The sequence below is a fragment of the Nerophis lumbriciformis genome, linkage group LG13 (assembly GCF_033978685.3).
Source record: "Nerophis lumbriciformis linkage group LG13, RoL_Nlum_v2.1, whole genome shotgun sequence".
Lineage (NCBI taxonomy): Eukaryota > Metazoa > Chordata > Actinopteri > Syngnathiformes > Syngnathidae > Nerophis > Nerophis lumbriciformis.
The window spans coordinates 26,025,558-26,044,194 of record NC_084560.2 but is presented as its reverse complement, the minus strand read 5'-3'; the positions used below and the strand labels follow the sequence as shown (position 1 = coordinate 26,044,194).

Sequence of the window (18,637 nt, the reverse complement as noted above, 5' to 3'; positions counted from 1 at the left end):
AGAGAAGCAGGAGACAACCATTCCCCAAGCCAGCGAGAGACCACACCCCACGTGGACAGGAAGACAAGGCTACCCAACCCGAGGGGGCCAGAGACTCCAAAACCATCCCCGCCCCACAAGCAACTGGAGCCCCATGAGCCCAAACCCCCCAGGAGAGCACGGCCCAGCACTGACTGGGCCAAGGGAACCACCCGCCCCACCCTTGCAGGGATCTCTACGATGGAGATGGAACATCCAGCAATTGACCCGGCGGAGCCTCCTGCTGGGGTGAAGAAACAAAATAGAGATCTTCTACCACAGCGCAACACCGGAGCAAAATAAGTACATCAGTATGTACGAGCAAATGTCATTCATCAATCAAGCTCGTAACTCGTGTCCCGTTGAATTGAATTGAAATCCCTGTAGTCCGTGCTTGGTCCTCCTAAAACACCATAATTTCAACATGTAAAATTACTTTTAATTAGGAAACTAACTTTTACACAATAAAAACTGTTAGAAAATAATTACTATTGCATGTATGACAAACAACCACAGTAGTTTTTTGTAAGACTGTATTAATATTGGACAGTATTTACTTTGAGGAGCGGACTAATGTGCAGTGTCTCCTTCGCTCAGTCCAGTGTTGTCAAATCCGCGCACTATCTCCGTATCATGAGTTACTTGTTTTCATGGGGCTGGTTTTGTGTTTCTCCCGTGGCATCTGGCAATACTATTTTCCACGTCTTTGAAAGAAGGCCCATTGAAGTCACTTCTAGGTGACACTACAACAAGCGACGTGTTTGTCTGTCAACCTAAGCTTGTTTGAGTAAGGACTAGACACAGCAAATTGACATACAGCTTCACCAGCTTCTTAATACTTTAATGGATAAATGTTTGTCATTTGCGGTGTGCGCAGGCTTGTTGCAGCTTGTGTGACGCTGACTGACTCTGCAGCGGGGTTTGTGCCACCAGGTAAGGCTGCTAACAGGTAGGACATGGATTTAATAGTTTCTCTCTCTGATTTGGATGTCCGTTTATCCTCTTCACACTAACTTTCTTAGTACCAAGGGTTGAAGGTGTTGCGTCGGACCAGTCTTCCTCTTCGGGAATAAAAGACACTGGTCAATCCCAAATTCTTTCAGATGACATATATGTTGAGTAAGAAGGACCACCAAGACAGAATAGCAATAATAACAAGTTTTACTAAAGCTTTAGGAGACCAGCCCTTACAATGCGGTAATAGCAGCATCAAGAAGCGGTCTAAAAATCAAACGGAAAGAGTCAGCTTATTTAGTACGAAAACAGCCCCCTCCCGCCCAGAAAGAAATACAGCTTTATTGTTCTAAACTGATAAGGTAAAAAGGGAGTACATTATACTCCCAATATACATTTCAGCGCCTTCAAGGTGAAACTAGCGAACAAAAGAAAAAAACACAAAGTGTACACATGGGAAAATATTAGCTGCTTTAAACATGACTATGAATAAAGAAAGCACTCTTAAAATAGTATGCATTCTCCACAAAAGGCAGAATGTCAATCTCTGAGTGGCACTCAAACGCGCACATCAACTGGCTAATCAATACTTATGCTTATTTATTGCGTAGATTAAAGGGGAACATTATCACCAGACCTATGTAAGCGTCAATATATACCTTGATGTTGCAGAAAAAAGACCATATATTTTTTTAACCGATTTCCGAACTCTAAATGGGTGAATTTTGGCGAATTAAACGCCTTTCTATTATTCGCTCTCGGAGCGATGACGTTACAACGTGACGTCACATCAGGAAGCAATCCGCCATTTTCTCACTTTCGTCGGTGTGTTGTCGGAGGGTGTAACAACACGAACAGGGACGGATTCAAGTTGCACCAGTGGCCCAAAGATGCAAAAGTGGCAAGAAATTAGACGGAATTTGTTCAAAATACGAGAGGGTGTGGGGAAAGCCGACAAAATGGTCAGTCGTTTGTTCCACACACTTTACCGACGAAAGCTATGCTACGACAGAGATGGCAAGAATGTGTGGATATCCTGCGACACTCAAAGCAGATGCATTTCCAACGATAAAGTCAAAGAAATCTGCCGCCAGACCCCCATTGAATCTGCCGGAGTGTGTGAGCAATTCAGGGACAAAGGACCTCGGTAGCACGGCAAGCAATGGCGGCAGTTTGTTCCCGCAGACGAGCGAGCTAAACCCCCTGGATGTCTTGGATGATCAAGAGAAGAATATCGACCCTAGCTTCCCTGGCCTGCTGACATCAACTCCAAAACTGGACAGATCAGCTTTCAGGAAAAGGGTATGTCTACAGAATATATTAATTGATGAAAACTTTATTCATTACTCGCGGTTTTACGTAAATTATTATACATAAACTGTGTTTACCAATAATTTAGCTTAAAAACATTTATTTTTTTCAATCATTCGAGTACATTCGGGTAGTCTTGTGTAATGCAGTATTTTGTGTCTATTTAGGGTTAGGGTTAACCTGAGTGCTGAAATCGTGAAAAAATATATGTTCTTAGCGCGCCTGATATGGGCTGTCTGCACTCTCAAAGTGTATGTTGTTGCCAAATGTATTTCATATGCTGTAAACCTAGTTCATAGTTGTTAGTTTCATTTAATACCAAACAAACACATACCAATCGTCGGTTAGAAGGCGATCGCCGAATTCGTCCTCGCTTTCTCCCGTGTCGCTGGCTGTCGTGTCGTTTTCGTCGGTTTCGCTTGCATACGGTTCAAACCGATATGGCTCAATAGCTTCAGTTTCTTCTTCAATTTCGTTTTCGCTACCTGCCTCCACACTACAACCATCCGTTTCAATACATGCGTAATCTGTTGAATCGCTTAAGCCGCTGAAATCCGAGCCTGAATCCGAGCTAATGTCGCTATAGCTTGCTGTTCTATGAGCCATGTTTGTTTGTATTGGCATCACTATGTGACGTCACAGGAAAATGGACGGGTGTTTATAACGATGGTTAAAATCAGGCACTTTGAAGCTTTTTTTAGGGATATTGCGTGATGGGTAAAATTTTGAAAAAAACTTCGAAAAATAAAATAAGCCACTGGGAACTGATTTTTAATGGTTTTAACCATTCTGAAATTGTGATAATGTTCCCCTTTAAGCAAAAACAACGTGTGCCAATATATTAACTCTTTATTGCTGTAAGGGCACATCATGTTACAAGTATTACTTCAACCAAGAGAGAAAATATTCATAATTCAAGGTATGTTTGCAGTTTAAAGCATAACAAAAAGCTGTGAGTAAGCTCTCAACTCAAATTACTCGTAAAATGGGGTACCACTGTACAATTACAATAAAAACAATCCACCCAGCTGCCCCTCCCCTCCCCCATCCAGACCCATTATCATTACATAATGTGCTTGTCTGCTCTGACACTTAACTCTGCACACTTATGCTAAAAGAGCCCCTCAGCATAACTAATTCCAAAAGGCGTCACCACCACTCAGGCCGGGGTAATAGGTAAACGCAGAATGGGCACAGTTATGAAATCACACAGCAACTTTGTCTGTGAATAATGCACATTTACCAACAAAAATGTAATAACGTGGTTTGCAAACACACAAAAGTGCAATGGGATGAACATAAGAAAGTAGACTCGTTTGAAGTTTTATAATTTTGCTATCTCTTTAATGCGTCCAAAAAATAACAGGAAAATGTACACAGTGTCCTTGTAAGTAAGTACCCAGAACATGAAAAAGTGCATTCTTTTAATTTGATGATGTCCTGTGCAATGATTTGTCAAGAGCTGTACACAGTATTTCTCCAACATAATATATATTTTTCCATTTTATAAACAGAATATTGTGATGATTTGTTTATGATCTAGAAGTCTGTAATGAAATTTAAAATAATTGTAATAATTATTAGTATATACTCTTAAATACTTGGGTGGATATGCATCTTAGAAGGCTTAAATCTTTTTAAAATTCTGTGAATCATATATTGAATTTCTAAATTTTTTTAATAAAATAGTGTGTACACAAGGCAATATATTTCTTTTGTTCACAGCACTTCACATTGTGGTCACACCCATGTCTCGTTTGTACGGAGCCCCTAAAGGGACATGGAGGGAAGAAAATGTTTGGCGAGATCTCGCAATACATTTTTGCCTATGTCAGTGAACCGGAAGTGAAACAGACAGACAAAATAGAAATCAATAAACTTCTCCCACGGATGATGGGTAGGCTCCTCCATCGCTGTGTCTGTTTCACTTCCGGTTCACCATCGCTGTGTATGTTGTACTTCCGGTTCATAGGAAAAAACCTTTTGCAAGATCTCGTAAAACATTTTTTCCCTCCATGTCCCTCTAGGGCATGGGTGTCAAACTCTGGCCCGCGGGCCAAATATGGCCCGCCGTGTAATTTCACTTGGCCCTTGAGGCGATATCAAATTAACACTAGAGCTGGCCCGCCGATCATATTCAGCGGCGGTGCCGCGATAACACCGCATTCACCGCTAATTCTCATACTTGCCAACCCTCCCGGGAGACTTTCAAATTTCAGTGCCCCTCCCAAAAATCGTCACGTCCGCTTTTCACCCAGTCCAGCGAATGCTGGCCCAGACGGGCCGGCACGATGTTGGAATGGATGAAAAGCAGACGTGACAACAGCTCGTAGAGGACGATAAACACAGTGCCTTTAAAGCACGCCCCCAAGACTGTGGTCCGGGTGGACGAGATATAATGACTGATGAACACCTTCGTTCAATAATGAAGGTTGCCTCAGCTCAAAGCCTGAGCCCCGACATTAATGAACTAGCATCCAAGAAAAGATGGCAGGTATCTGGCTTGGGCACATCAGATTAGATCAGTGTGTTGCAAACTGAGCAGTTTAAAGTCCTGTGGAAAAAGTTAATGTTGAAATTTACCTCAGAAGGCTGCAAATAAAAAAGAGGCATTCCATTTTTTTTTAAATTGTATTTGATATGCCATTGATATTTTTTAATAATTATTATTATTATTTGAAACTGGATTTTGCATGTCATTATAAAGTTATATAAGCCTTGCTTGTTCAATATTCAATGCAAAACTTGTTTGGGTCCCTATTAAAAGGTTAATTTGTTCAACCTTGGCCCGCGGCTTTGTTCACTTTTAAATTTTGGCCCACTCTGTATTTGAGTTCGACACCCCTGCTGTAGGGGCTCCGTACGTTTGTATGGCTTTAAAATCAATAGGTTATTTGATGCTCAGTGTGGTCATGAAATGAATTAGTGTGTTTATGATAGCCGACATGTTGGCAGACTGATACGTCAACGCTTCCACGCTTGGATCGCCGAGGGCGCTCGCCATGGCTGCCTCTGCGGTTTTTAGCAGACACACGTAGTTGATGACAACCTCGTCCACCTTGGCGACCACTTCGCACCGCTCCGTGTCGCCACACAGGCCTTCCGCTAAGGACATGCAGGCCTGCGTTAGGCAGCAGAGTGTGTGAAAGCTGTGGGTCAGAGTGAGCAACAGCTCTTCCGGGCTGCCGTACTCCGCAGCCATCTGACCGCAGGCGCCGCTCAGCACTTTGGCCTGCGTGACGAGCAGTTGGGAGAATGTCGCCATGTCAGCGTCGCCGGCCGGCGCGTTGCCGCCTCTAGATGTGTGGCTGGAACGCAGCAAGCCGACAATCTCCAAGGCGTCCGTCCGTGCGAGTGCAAACCCTGTGCGAAGGCTGTAGGTCTTGCCCTTCATTGAATTTACACGAGCCAACCTCGCGTCCAGGTTCATGCCTTTCACTGCGACGCTCTTGTCAGAGAACACGAGCTGGGAGGGCTCCCTGTCAGCATGCTCTGTGTTCTTCGGTCTACGAATGAAGCAGCAAGTGACCGGCCCGTGGCATCTCAGTGCACCTGCATCCAGCCGCGTTGTCGGCGACCGTGGCAGTCTTCCACATGCTGAATTAGAGGCAACTGAACCATGGGAGAAACTTTTGGGGACGGTTTTGGCATAAGATACGCGCTGGACTTTTGCTCCATGTTGGGACTCTGGACTCTGGCCACCACTCTTCCCCGTAAACGTGGCTTTGGTCCTCTCCAACAATGCCTCGAAGCTCCTGGAGCCTTGCATTAGGGTGCTCCAGCTTCTCCTGTGCATGTGAACCTTGCGTGGCTTCCTGAGGCTACCTTTGAGAATGTCACAGGAGGATGCGCTCGAGGGGTAAAGCAAGGCATGTGGGTCGGACTCTGGTCGGGCGCAAACTAGCCCACTGTGCTGTGTGCAGCTTTTTAATAACGATGGTGACATGGCTGTAGTGGTGTTGCTGCTCTCGTGACAGAGACTTAAAGATGACTCTTCTCCACCCGTCCACTGCTGTGCGCAGGCTACACTAGGGGGAGGAGGAGAACAAAAAGAACCGTTAAGCAGCCACCTGAAATTTGAGGCAATTACGGTCAATGTCTAGGGAACGTTTCCATTGCACAATTAATGGAAACAGAAATATGTTTACATTTTGGTGGTGATTATAATTTTAGAAAAACACATTCCTTACATGCAAAAAGTGTTTGCATGTACCTGTAGAAACAGCTGAAAAATATGGGGATTTTAATAAAATCCCCAGACGAGCAGGGAAACCTGCAAAACAGGCTTGTAGGGATGATATAGCCTCTGTGTTTTTTCCTGACCTAATGTATATTACTCTCCACCCCGATATTGAGCTCTGTATGACGGATAAACCACAGAATAGAGATGCGCGGTTTGCGGGCACAACCGCGGAGTCCGCGGATTATCTGCGGATCGGGCGGATGACATTTAAAAAAATTAGATTTTATCCGCGGGTCGGGTCGGGCGTTTGAAATAAAAAAAATTAGATTTTAAATAGATTCAGGCGGGTGGCAGTTAAACCAATTCGGAAATATATATACATAGTTAAATGTTGTTACCCACATATGAAAAAAGAGCAGGCACCTGCTGCATATGCCACAACAGAAGAAAAAAAAAAAAAGAGATGGACACTTTTACGGAGCGGAGAAGGCCCCCGACGCCTCGCCGGGGTCCGGGACCGAGGCCCCTTCCCCCGAGAGGACCCCACCGGGAGCCGTAGCTGAGGCGATCCGCGAGAAGGGCCCGACGCACGTCCAGGGTCACCACCGCGCCCACCGCACCGACACCCCGCCTCGTCCGCCTTCGCCGCGGCCGGCGTCACGCGCAGCAGGTAAGCAGCTTACCTGCCCGCCACCCCCGGGGCCGGGGGCTCGTAACAGGGTTCACTCCGCGCGCTCCGCCCGCGCAGCTTACCTGCCCGCCACCCCTGTTGCCGGGGGCGCGTAACAGGGGTCACTCCGCGCGCAGTGCGCTCACGAAAGGGGTGGGGCTCACCCTGGTTGATATAGACAGCAGCTAGGACGGTGGCCATGGACGTCGGAACCCGCTAAGGAGTGTGTAACAACCCACCTGCCGAATCAACTAGCCCTGAAAATGGATGGCGCTGGAGCGTTGGGCCCATACCCGGCAGCGAGACGCGCTTGGAGGTGCGCTCAGCGCAGCTCCCATATGATTGCGCACTGGTGTGCGTCTGGGTCGTGACAGCGTGGCACGCGAATGTCTGTGCTGCATTGGATCAGTCTCCTTTCTTTAACAGGCAAAAGCTTTATAACCTCACTAATGCCTTGCATCGTCTATATTAGATATATAACAATGGGCGGGTGCGGGCGGATGGCGGGCGGATGCGGTTCTGATCAAATGTTAGATCGGGTGGATTGCGGATGGTTGACGACTTTCTGATGCGGTTGCGGATGAAATAATTGCCTATCCGCGCATCTCTACCACAGAAACCTTGACTATATATATATATATATATATATATATATATATATATATATATATATATATGAATAGAAAAAGTGGCGGGGCCTCACCTAAAAAGAAAAAAAATTAATTGAATCGTTATATGTATTCAGTGATTATACTATAAAGTTATTTTCCATTTAACTTCACCAGTTTTAGATTATTTTTATTCAAAATCGCTGAATTTTCACATTTGCCGTTCAAATACTGAGAAAGAGACGGTGCTGTGATCAGCAGCCAGTTGAGGCACGTCACTCAGTTGTGCCTCAACATGGATTGCGGACTCGGCTAACTGCTGGCCTGCTGTGCAGTGAGACCGTATTGCTATATTATATAGCTGACAGTGACGTGCGGTGAGGTTCATGACTGGTGAGGCACTGACTTCATCACAGTCAGATTTACAAACATATGAACCCTAAAGAGTATCTTATTCACCATTTGATTGGCAGCAGTTAACAGGTTATGTTTAAAAGCTCATACCAGCATTCTTCCCTGCTTGGCACTCAGCATCAAGGGTTGGAATTGGGGTTTAAATCACCAAAAATTATTCCCGGGCGCGGCGCCGCTGCTGCCTACTGCTCCCCTCACCTCCCAGGGGGTGATCAAGGGGATGGGTCAAATGCAGAGGACACATTTCACCACACCTAGTGTGTGTGTGACAATCATTGGTACTTTAACTTTACACATACAAACTGTAGCACACAAAAAAGCACATTTAATTAAAAAAAGGTTATTATGGTCTTACCTTTACTTATAAGTGCGGGAACAGTGGTGTTGGTGTTGGAGGAGTTGTGAATGAATGAAATATGAAATCCGTGCTGCAGTCTGCAGGTGTACCTAATGTTGTGTCCCTGCAGTCGTTCACGGCTCCTCCGGCGCGAGCATTGTTGTTTTTGCACTTTTTGGCTTCTTGTTAAGTTTTTTTGGGTGGATTCGGTCTTGCACGTGGAGGGTTTGGGTGTGGCTTTGGTTGGTGTGGCGCTCTCGTCGGGGGGTGCATTAACCGGCACCAGGAGGCGGGATTACTGCGAGCATCAGCCAGTGCGTCTTCGCAGCAGTTTTATGATTGCTCAGCACAAGAAATACGTTACACACATACAGTTGTTGACAAAATACATTGTACATTAAATACCTCAGCTAACTAAACTATGGAAATGTATAATATAGTTCATATAGCAATACGGTCTCACTGCACAGCAGGCCAGCAGTTAGCCGAGTCCGCAATCCATGTGGAGGCACAAATGAGTGACGTGCCTCAACTGGCTGCTGATCACCGCACCGTCTCTTCTCAGTATTTGAACGGTATATGTGAAAATTCAGCGATTTTGAATAAAAATAATCTAAAACTGGTGAAGTTAAATGGAAAATAACTTTATAGTATAATCACTGGATACATATAACAATTTAGTATATATTTTTTCTTTTTACATTTTTTTTCTTTCCATGATGGCAGGTGAGGCCCCGCCTCACCTGCCTCCAGTGACCGCACGTCACTGATAGCTGAGGTATATAATGTACAGTGTATTTTGTCAACAACTGTATGTGTGTAAAGTATTTCTTGTGCTGAGCAATCATAAAACTGCTGCAAAGACGGACTGGCTGAGGCTCGCAGTAATCCCGCCTCCTGGTTCCGGTTAATGCACCCCCGCCGCAGAATGCACCCCCCGACGGGAGCGCCACACCAGCCAAAACCGAATCCACCCAAAAAAAGTCACTTAACAAGAAGCCAAAAAGTGCAAAAACAACAATGCTCGCGCCGGAGGAGCCGTGAACGACTGCAGGGACACAACATTAGGTACACCTGCAGACTGCAGCACGGATTTCATATTTCATTCATTCACAACTCCTTCAACACCAACACCACTGTTCCCGCACTTATAAGTAAAGGTAAGACCATAATAACGTTTTTTTTTATTAAATGTGCTTTTTTTGTGTGCTACAGTTTGTATGTGTAAAGTTAAAGTTAAGTTAAAGTACCAATGATTGTCACACACACACTAGGTGTGGTGAAATTTGTCCCCTGCATTTGACCCATGCCCTTGTTCACCCCCTCGGATGTGAGGGGAGCAGTGGGCAGCAGCGGCGCCGTGCCCGGGAATAATTTTTGGTGATTTAACCCCCAATTCCAAGCTTTGATGCTGAGTGCCAAGCAGGGAAGAATGCTGGTATGAGCTTTTAAACATAACCCGTTAACTGCTGCCAATCAAATGGTGAATAAGATACTCTTTAGGGTTCATATGTTTGTAAATCTGACTGTGATGAAGTCAGTGCCTCACCAGTCATGAACCTCACCGCACGTCACTGTTACACACCCTACATTTCAGCAAACAGTTTCATTACAGAATATTTTCATAATGGAAACTACTATAGGAAAGTAAACATAGAGTAGTACAGCATGTACAGCAGTATAGAATAGATGTACTATCCACTGAAAATGACTTTGCACCCTGCCATTATCACTGTCACTGTCAGCCTGTCTATACTGCTATACGAGCTGTACACTGACTACTGTTAAGTAGATTATATTTCAAAAGTATTGCCCTTCGCTTACAACTTGGTAGGACTTACGTAATCCCTTAAATCAGGTTGGCGGCGTGGTTAAGAGGGGAGGAGTATATTGACAACTAGAATTCACCAAGTCAAGAATTTCATATATATATATGTATCCTGAAAATATGCAAACAAAACTGTGTTTAGATAATTGATACTTCAAACTTGCATAAATAAATATTAAGGAATATAACATAACTTGGTTTCTGAGAGCTTCAAAATATAATGAATAAAATGCTAAAGTTGTTGATAAACAAGCAATTATTTTAATAATTAAATATGGTCATTTTAAATGAATTAGTATGATAATTTAAAATTAATTATTTCAAATATGTTTATTTTAATGTATAATTCTATGGCTGGATGTAATAAGGAGTCAGAAAAAATACAAATAAAAATACAATAAATGTTGATGTTTTTAGCAAAATATAGTAACATTTTATTTAGTTTTTTTTTTTTAAATTAATAAATATATTTATTTTTAGGTAAGATAAACATAATTACAATTTATCTCTAGGCTGGATGATTTATTTCTTGTCACCCTGTTGTCCTCCCGTCGTGAAAAAAGGCTGTCCTCACTCAGGTCCGCATGGAGCTGGAGGGGGCGTGGCCTTCAGCTCCGGCTGAAAATCGGGAGATTTTCGGGAGAATATTTGTCCCGGGAGGTTTTCGGGAGAGGCGCTGAATTTCGGGAGTCTCCCGGAAAATTCGGGAGTGTTGGCAAGTATTCATATAACAAAGATGTAACAGATATAGCAAATGGCAACTTCCTATCAGGAGTTTTACAAAACATTTATGAACAAGCTTATTGTTGTATCTGGTGGGACTGGCGAAAGTTAAGTAGGAGAAAATGCAGCCCGGTCTCTGTGCGGCCCCTTAGCAAATGCGTCACGGACCGGTGCCGGTCCCTGGACCAGTGGTTGGGGACCACTGCCTTAAATGATTGTCTTGTGGGAGGAGCTAACATGTATACAGAGGATTGAGAAAATTGCAAATAATTAAATCTGTCATACTTTTAGAGTTTATCCTATTATATAATTCATCCATCCGTTTTCTACCGCTTGTCCCTTTCGGGGTCACATTCGAAATTAATTGTATTTTGTACACAACATATTGCTTAGGTTTACCTGTGGTTTCCTTGATCTTAGACAATCTGTGACCGCTGTCCCGGCTATTTCCAAACCCGCCCTCTGCACTGTTGGGTACATGGTTCTTCCTCAGTTGCGTGTGCTCCTTATTTTGGCCTATGGGAACATAGGCCTTTTCCTCAGCAGAGGTTACATAACTCAGCCCCTTTAGCGAGGACTCGGACAGTATGTGTGTGTTGTCTGTAGCACAGAGAGGGGAATCCATTGGAGTGACACAACTGCTGCTGCCCGTGCTACAGCCGGCGTCTATGGAGGAACATTGTGAACTTTGAAGAGAATGAGCCCCCTCACTCTGCAAGGATGACATGCGCTTGCTCAAGTGGTATTCGTACAGTCTTGTGACATCTTGATCCGACGGCGCATTCTTAATCTGCTGATCACCGTCCCGTGAAGTATCAGCCACCTCCGGTTCTTTAGAGGGAGAGCGGAGTTGGACATTTGACGGTTGGCTTCTTTCATCTGAATCCTGTTTCCCTCCCTTCACTGTCAACCTGTCTGTGTGGGAGGCCTCTGACTCATTCACATATTCTGGAGAGATAGTCTCGTCCATTTTGTTTCCGGGCGCTCTGTGCAGCCATTTTCGATGCTGGTCTTGGAGTGGAGTTCGTCCCAGATCGAGCTGATTCACATAATAGGAATCTCTCACAGTGAACGTGTTGTACTTTCCAACAAGATGCGTCTCCTCTTCTTTAGCTAGCTCTTGGGAGGTCACCTGACATCTTTCAGAAGAATTACACATCTCTCTTTGGATTCGGTTCTCTGGCTCCCGCTGTTTTCCTCCGTGCCTGCTCATAAGTGAGCCAATGTGCATCTTAGTGAAGTAGTCACTGACCGATTTGATTTCCATTGTCTCTGGCTCCATCTCTCCACCATCTGAGTGGAAAAGCTGGGAGGAAGCAGTGGCAGCAGATTTGAGCTCTTCAACCTGTTGTTCCTGCACAGTCCCGGCTCCGCCATCGCCAAGTGCCTCTGTCTTTTCATCATTGGTGGTGTGGTAAACATCCGTCACACCTACATGCATCCTCAGGTGGTTGTCCGAGTGCCTCTGTGCGATGGCCAGCTCGGAGCTTTCCGTCATCTCGGACGAGTTGGTCTCATTGCCAGAATCTGATGACTCGGGACTAAACGCTCGTAACATTTGTACACCTGTGTGCCAGAGAAAGACAAATACCTCATTAACTAATTCATTTTAGGAATCAAGAAAATATTTATAATGGGATGAGTGAATGGGAAAGATGGTAGTTGAACTCTCTGTGACAACAATTATTTTGGAATGATCACTAACGTTTTAGGTTTAGGTTCAAAGGAAGAAAAATCAAGAAATATGCACAAATTAATACTACAGTAATAAACATTAATGAGGATGCACAAATGAATGAAGAAACTCACACAAATGGAAATATAGAACAAAATGGGTTTTATTGGAAAAAAGAACAGCAATAAACGAGTGAAGTGAAAGGCTGAGGTGTGTGTTAATGAATGAATGTTACAATAGTGAAAGGGGAACCTGTGTTGTTCTCAGATTGTGCGGGTTCCTCAGATGCAGCAAGGGCTTCAAGTGCCTGCAAAGTAGACACAACAGCCTCGTCGAAGGGCTCCCCCTGGTTCTGTGCTCTACGGACGGGCACTGAATCTATGAGGGACACTGGGATATCATTGCGGCCCCCCTGGGCCTGATTCCCAGCCTCCTGGTGCTCCTCCTCATCTGAGCTGTCCCTGAAGCCAGGAGGAGGAGCAGCGATGGCCAGATTAAGAGAGTGCAGCAGTACGTCATTATCCTCCTCATCGTTGCCCTCTGGTGGCGGTGGAAGGGAGGTCAAGTCAATGATGTCATCACTGGACTCTGAGAGGGAGAGCAATGCAGGTTTGTCAATGTCACTCATCATTATGTCCTCTTCGCAGCTGATGTCATCCTCGTCCTCAGCATCATCTGTTGTTTCTGCATAGCAGATATCGTGCAGCAGTGGCTCCTCGAACATTTTGGTTGAATATTGATACCCATCGCCGTCTTCAAGGGCGTCCATCATCTTGTAGTCCTCATCAAGACGCCTGTACACGGGGCTGTGATTGTCTATTATTTCTGAACTTTCGTCCATCAGTCTCTGGTAGCCGAGATTTTGGGGGTTAACAGTGTCTAAGGGAGGATCTCCAAATATGAAAGATACTTTTGCACTCCTAGAGGGTTCTTGGTCTTTGGTTCTTGGGACATTAAGGTATGTTTGGGAGCATGGTAACCGGCAGAACTCTGCTCTTTCTGCCATATGTATTGAGTGCTGAGCCTGGTGGAGCTCTGCCATGTAGGCTGGTGGGCCTTCACATTTGCCACGTTCCAAGTATTCAAACTCCGGGTCTGAAAAGTCTTGGCTGCACCTCTGGTTGTTCCTGTCTTCATATCCCTTTTGGGGCGTGCTGTACGTGCATTCAATGGGCTGGTAGTTCTGCTTTATCCTGGCTGCATGATCTGCAAAGAGGAATACAAGTCAAAAAAATTGAAAGGAATAAACCCATTTGTCTTTTATTAAATATGTTCCCATACTGTCAGTGTTCTTGGCCACATTGAAGATAGAACGCCGAGAGTCCACCAGTAATCTGTAGTAGCCAGCAGTCAGGCAGGCCAAATTCATTGCGTCAGTAGATTCCATTAACAGAGTAATGGGCTGTGTGAGTGGCAGATAAGGAAGTGACATTAAGCTAAAAAAAATGCTTTGGGTTAAGTTAATAGAACAAAGTGCAACCTTAACGTCCAGAACATGGAGCTCCACTCGGACTTTGTTTTCATCTTCTGCATACATCTCAATGCGATTGACATGGCTGAAATCAGCCAGAAGTGCCACCAGGTTGGTTTTGGTGTTAATCACATGGCTAATGCCATATCTGGGCCCGACCAGCAAAGTCACATCTGTGTGCTTCTCGCCTTGCTGTGAAAAGAAAGACCAAGTCATCACTGCTATCACTTCCACATGCGAAATTAACTGACACGTTTATCTGATTATGCTTGCATGCCTGTTCCTAAAATGAAATATAACTGATGGTTTCACTCACAATAAGTGTAGACTTAAACACTCGGCCTCCATAGAGCCTCAAGTCACTGAGATACTTCAGATAATGGACCTTAGCCTGCAAGGCAGTTAGCTACAATGCACAACATTAGATATAGTCAGCAATGATTGACGCAAATTTTTCTCATATTTATTTTTTTTGAAAACAATACAATGTCTTGTTAACAACAATCACACAGAATAGTTTTGAAATGTTACAGTAAGTGAAAGCAATATTTTTCATGGCAATAACAGAGAGCAGTTACCTTTTTACCAGGTGGAACCAGGTTCTGGTTGGTTTTGAGGATGTGAGTAAGGGCTTTTTTGATGTTCTTCTCTTTCATGCTTGACAGCACTGCAGGGGGCAGGAACAAGCCTAGACCCCATTCCTTCCTGAGGGACAAACAACTCATGAACATTACAGAAGGTCAATCAATTCTAATGGCAAAATACTCCTCATGTTGGATCAGTGGATGTTGCCCTAACAGCTCAATATCTGGGTTACCCACCAGCAGCTCATGTTGCTTTTCCACTGTACAGTAACAACTTGGTTCTCATTTTTATTACTTCAAATTAGTATTGTGGAAAACAGTGGAAATCCCACAATATTTACAAGGTGACTGATTTTTTCCAGGGAGAAATTATGGATGGTATTACTAGAACAGAGTGGTGTGCCGTCAGGGTCAGCAATGCCTTCACTGCTGGTCTAACATAACCAGAAATCATGATCATGATTAAAGATACAAATATTTTTTAATTTACTTTCCCTAAATATCTGAAAGTATTCATATTCTCTTCATGTTATATTATGCTCCTTCCAGCGCTGTTGCTTTTAGGTTATAGAGTTCTTATCCAATCAGAATTCTGCTAGCTTATGTTGCCATTCTGTACGAATCTAAGTGAACGGACGCAAACATTTGACAGACAGTTGCAATAGCCAATCAGATCACGAGTTGTCTGTAAGGCCTTCTAGCTGGCCTAAGGCAGATATATATTGTGATGTTATGATCGAGGTAACATAAGAACTACATTACCCAGCATGCCACAGTAGTGAAGAGCATGCGCAGTAGCCCCATTTAGGTTGTTGAATGTAGACATGCCGGCAGGCTGTGGAGTAAACTTTAAGAACTCAGCCAACACACCTCGTCTGCATCGTTTATGATTAGACAAGACAACACATATATTTGCAAGGTCATTTTCAAGAAGGATATTTAAAGAGAAACTACAACTTGTGAGAAGATGTCGGCCAACCCCGGAAGCTAGCTCAGTTGTCCCGGCGATGAAATGTGAGTTCAAATATTTTATTTCTTTATTTTTTCAGGTTTATCATGTTTTTTGCAATTTTAATCTTGACAGTACCACATAAGATATGTTTTAATTGCTGATGCGGGTTTATTGATTTTTAAATGCGCCAGAAAATAACCCGTTTTGTACAATGCCCAGTAGTGCGTCAATGTGTTTCTGTATAGTATTTCTCCAGCAATGGTCATGTGGGGACATAAATGATGGTATCCTTTACTTTTATCCTCTTTGTATATAATTTAGTTTTGCATGTCTCATGATACATTATCTGTATGTAATATTGGCTGCATTTCGTTTGTGTGCCATGTTGTTCCAGACCACAGCAAACATTACCTATCTTGCCAAAGATTGTAATAAATCCATTAGAAGAAGACAGCCTGCCGTTTCCTTTAACTTGGAGACACACATCTATACCTTGGGCCATTAAAAGCCAGTCATTTCCAGGAGTTATCTCACGTTCTGTGTAGTCTCTGATTTACTAATGGTTTCTAATGTTGCTAAAAAGTGTAGAATAAATATTACATTTCAACATTTCTGTCAACGAAGATTTGCTTCAGCCTGCGACACATAGTCATTTTTGATAGTAGGCTAGTATAGTTAATATAGACACTTACATCATGTGTTGCCTTCATTGTAAGACTTATATACGGCTTTTCAATTTTTGCGGCTCCAGACAGATTAGTTTTTTGTATTTTTGGTCCAATATGGCTCTTTCAACATTTTGGGTTGCCGACCCCCGCTCTAGGTATTCCAAAGGATCTTAGTGATAGAAAGCTGTGAGAACTGCTGCAGTACAGTATGTAAAACCAATTCTACTTACTCGATGTACTTGAGGGACACTTTTTGCGACTGCTTGGTATTGATGGTTAGAATATACATTTGCAGTGCAGCAAGACGGAGAGCAGTGTCATATTTTAGCTCCGACCCGAATCTCTCCAGTACAACATCATTACAGCTCTGGAGAAGTCAGAGAGAGAGAGGGAGCGGGGGAGGATAAAAGGTTACATTTCAGTGACACCTTACAAAAGTCTACATTATGATTACAAGCACGGATTGCTGTAACTAAACATGTCAACCATGAAGTAGCTGTAATATTTAAGCATCGTTACTCACCTGGACATAGAGGTACTCAAATGCTATTGCATCTCTTCTAAGCAGCTCGAGGGGGTCCTTTGGGACAAAAGTGATGCGAAAAAAACACTTCATCTTGTTTGACCCTGGCCTCTTTGTCACCTAGAGCAGAGGAGTGTGTCATTAAATCAGAAAAAGCAAAACATTCTGAATTGGAAGAGTGTGTTGCAACTTAGCATCTTGTAGACCTCGTGGGTCAATTTGTACCCTATACCTATGCCTGGTGTCTGAAACTCTTTCATTTAAAGGGGAAAGGGAAGTATTATATACAGTCGTGGTCAAAAGTTAACATACACTTGTGAAGAACATAATGTCATGGCTGTCTTGAGTTTCCAATCATTTCTACAACTCTTATTTTTTGTGATAGAGTGATTGGAGCACATACTTGTTGGTCCCAAAAAAAATTCATGAAGTTTGGTTCTTTTATGAATTTGTTATGGGTCTACTGAAAATGTGACCAAATCTGCTGGGTCAAAAGTATACATACAGCAATGTTAATATTTGGTTACATGTCCCTTGGCAAGTTTCACTGCAATAAGGCGCTTTTGGTAGCCATCCACAAGCTTCTGGCAAGCTTCTGCTTGAATTTTTGACCACTCCTCAGTTCAGCTAAATGTGTTGTTTTTCTGAAATGGACTTGTTTCTTCATCATTGTCCACTTCAGGACTTTGGGAAGGCCATTCTAAAACCTTAATTCTAGCCTGATTTAGCCATTGGAACACCCAACTGCGCCCAAGACCCAACCTCCGACCTGATGATTTTAGGTTGTCCTGAAGAATTTGGAGGTAATCCTCCTTTTTCATTGTCCCATTTACTCTCTGTAAAGCACCAGTTCCATTGGCAGCAAGACAGGCCCAGAGCATATTACTACCACCACCATGCTTGACGGTAGGCATGGTGTTCTTGGGATTAAAGGCCTCACCTTCTCTCCTCCAAACATATTGCTGGGTATTGTGGCCAAACAGCTCAATTTTAGTTTCATCTGACCACAGAACTTTCCTCCAGAAGGTCTTATCTTTGTCCATGTGATGTCAGCTGAAACACAAATTTAGCTGTTTGGCCACAATATTAGGGCTATTCTGGATCTTCAACAATAATGCTTGCAATATTCACACATTAGACACTATTTTGGCATGTCCACTGTGAGGTGTACCCACCTGTGTTAGCAACTATTTGAAATTGTATTGACTTATTTTGAGTGGATATGTATTCAAGATCTTCAGTGACTAAAATATTTCCAGCTGTACTTCCTATGCTACTGTCGCGTAAGAAGACATACTGTAATAAAAATGGTGTATGTACAGTATCTGTGTGCTACAATATCCCACCTGAGTTAGCATCTCTTGCTCATGCAGGAGCATGAGCCTGCTGGCTGATCCTTCGGCTCGCTGCTCCAGAATCAGAGAGAAGTGTTCGATGCTCTTAATGGAAAGCTTCTCTTGCAGGGTCAAGATGACATCCTTTCAAAGAGACATAGAAAAAACTACTTAAAAAAAAGGTGGAAAGGTCAAACGCCACCGCAAAGAATGCTCTCAATACAGTCACTTGTTTTGTCAAAGTTTAACCGATAATTTGACTTCAAATAAGAGCCCCAAGGTCAAGTGGTTACATAAGTTCAGCCTATAGAGCACAGGTTTCAAACTCAAGGCCCGAGGGCCAGATCTGGCATGTGGCTCGCAAAAGCCTAGAAATAATATGCA

General features: G+C 43.6%; 1 protein-coding gene across 3 annotated transcripts in view; it reads right to left on the bottom strand.

Moving 5' to 3' along the window:
- Positions 1–3,598: 3,598 nt before the first annotated feature.
- frmpd4 (FERM and PDZ domain containing 4) overlaps positions 3,599–18,637 on the bottom strand; it is a 124,368-nt gene continuing 109,329 nt past the window's right edge. For all 3 annotated transcript variants that reach the window (XM_061971212.2, XM_061971213.2, XM_061971214.2), the window contains 10 exons: positions 18,266–18,397; positions 16,920–17,039; positions 16,627–16,763; positions 14,771–14,897; positions 14,509–14,598; positions 14,202–14,384; positions 14,003–14,123; positions 12,974–13,927; positions 11,446–12,612; positions 3,599–6,306 (listed from right to left, as the gene is read on the bottom strand). In XM_061971212.2, the coding sequence (XP_061827196.1) occupies positions 5,174–6,306; positions 11,446–12,612; positions 12,974–13,927; positions 14,003–14,123; positions 14,202–14,384; positions 14,509–14,598; positions 14,771–14,897; positions 16,627–16,763; positions 16,920–17,039; positions 18,266–18,397 (4,164 nt within the window). In that variant the 3' untranslated portion in view covers positions 3,599–5,173. The remainder of the gene's footprint in view (positions 6,307–11,445; positions 12,613–12,973; positions 13,928–14,002; positions 14,124–14,201; positions 14,385–14,508; positions 14,599–14,770; positions 14,898–16,626; positions 16,764–16,919; positions 17,040–18,265; positions 18,398–18,637) is intronic.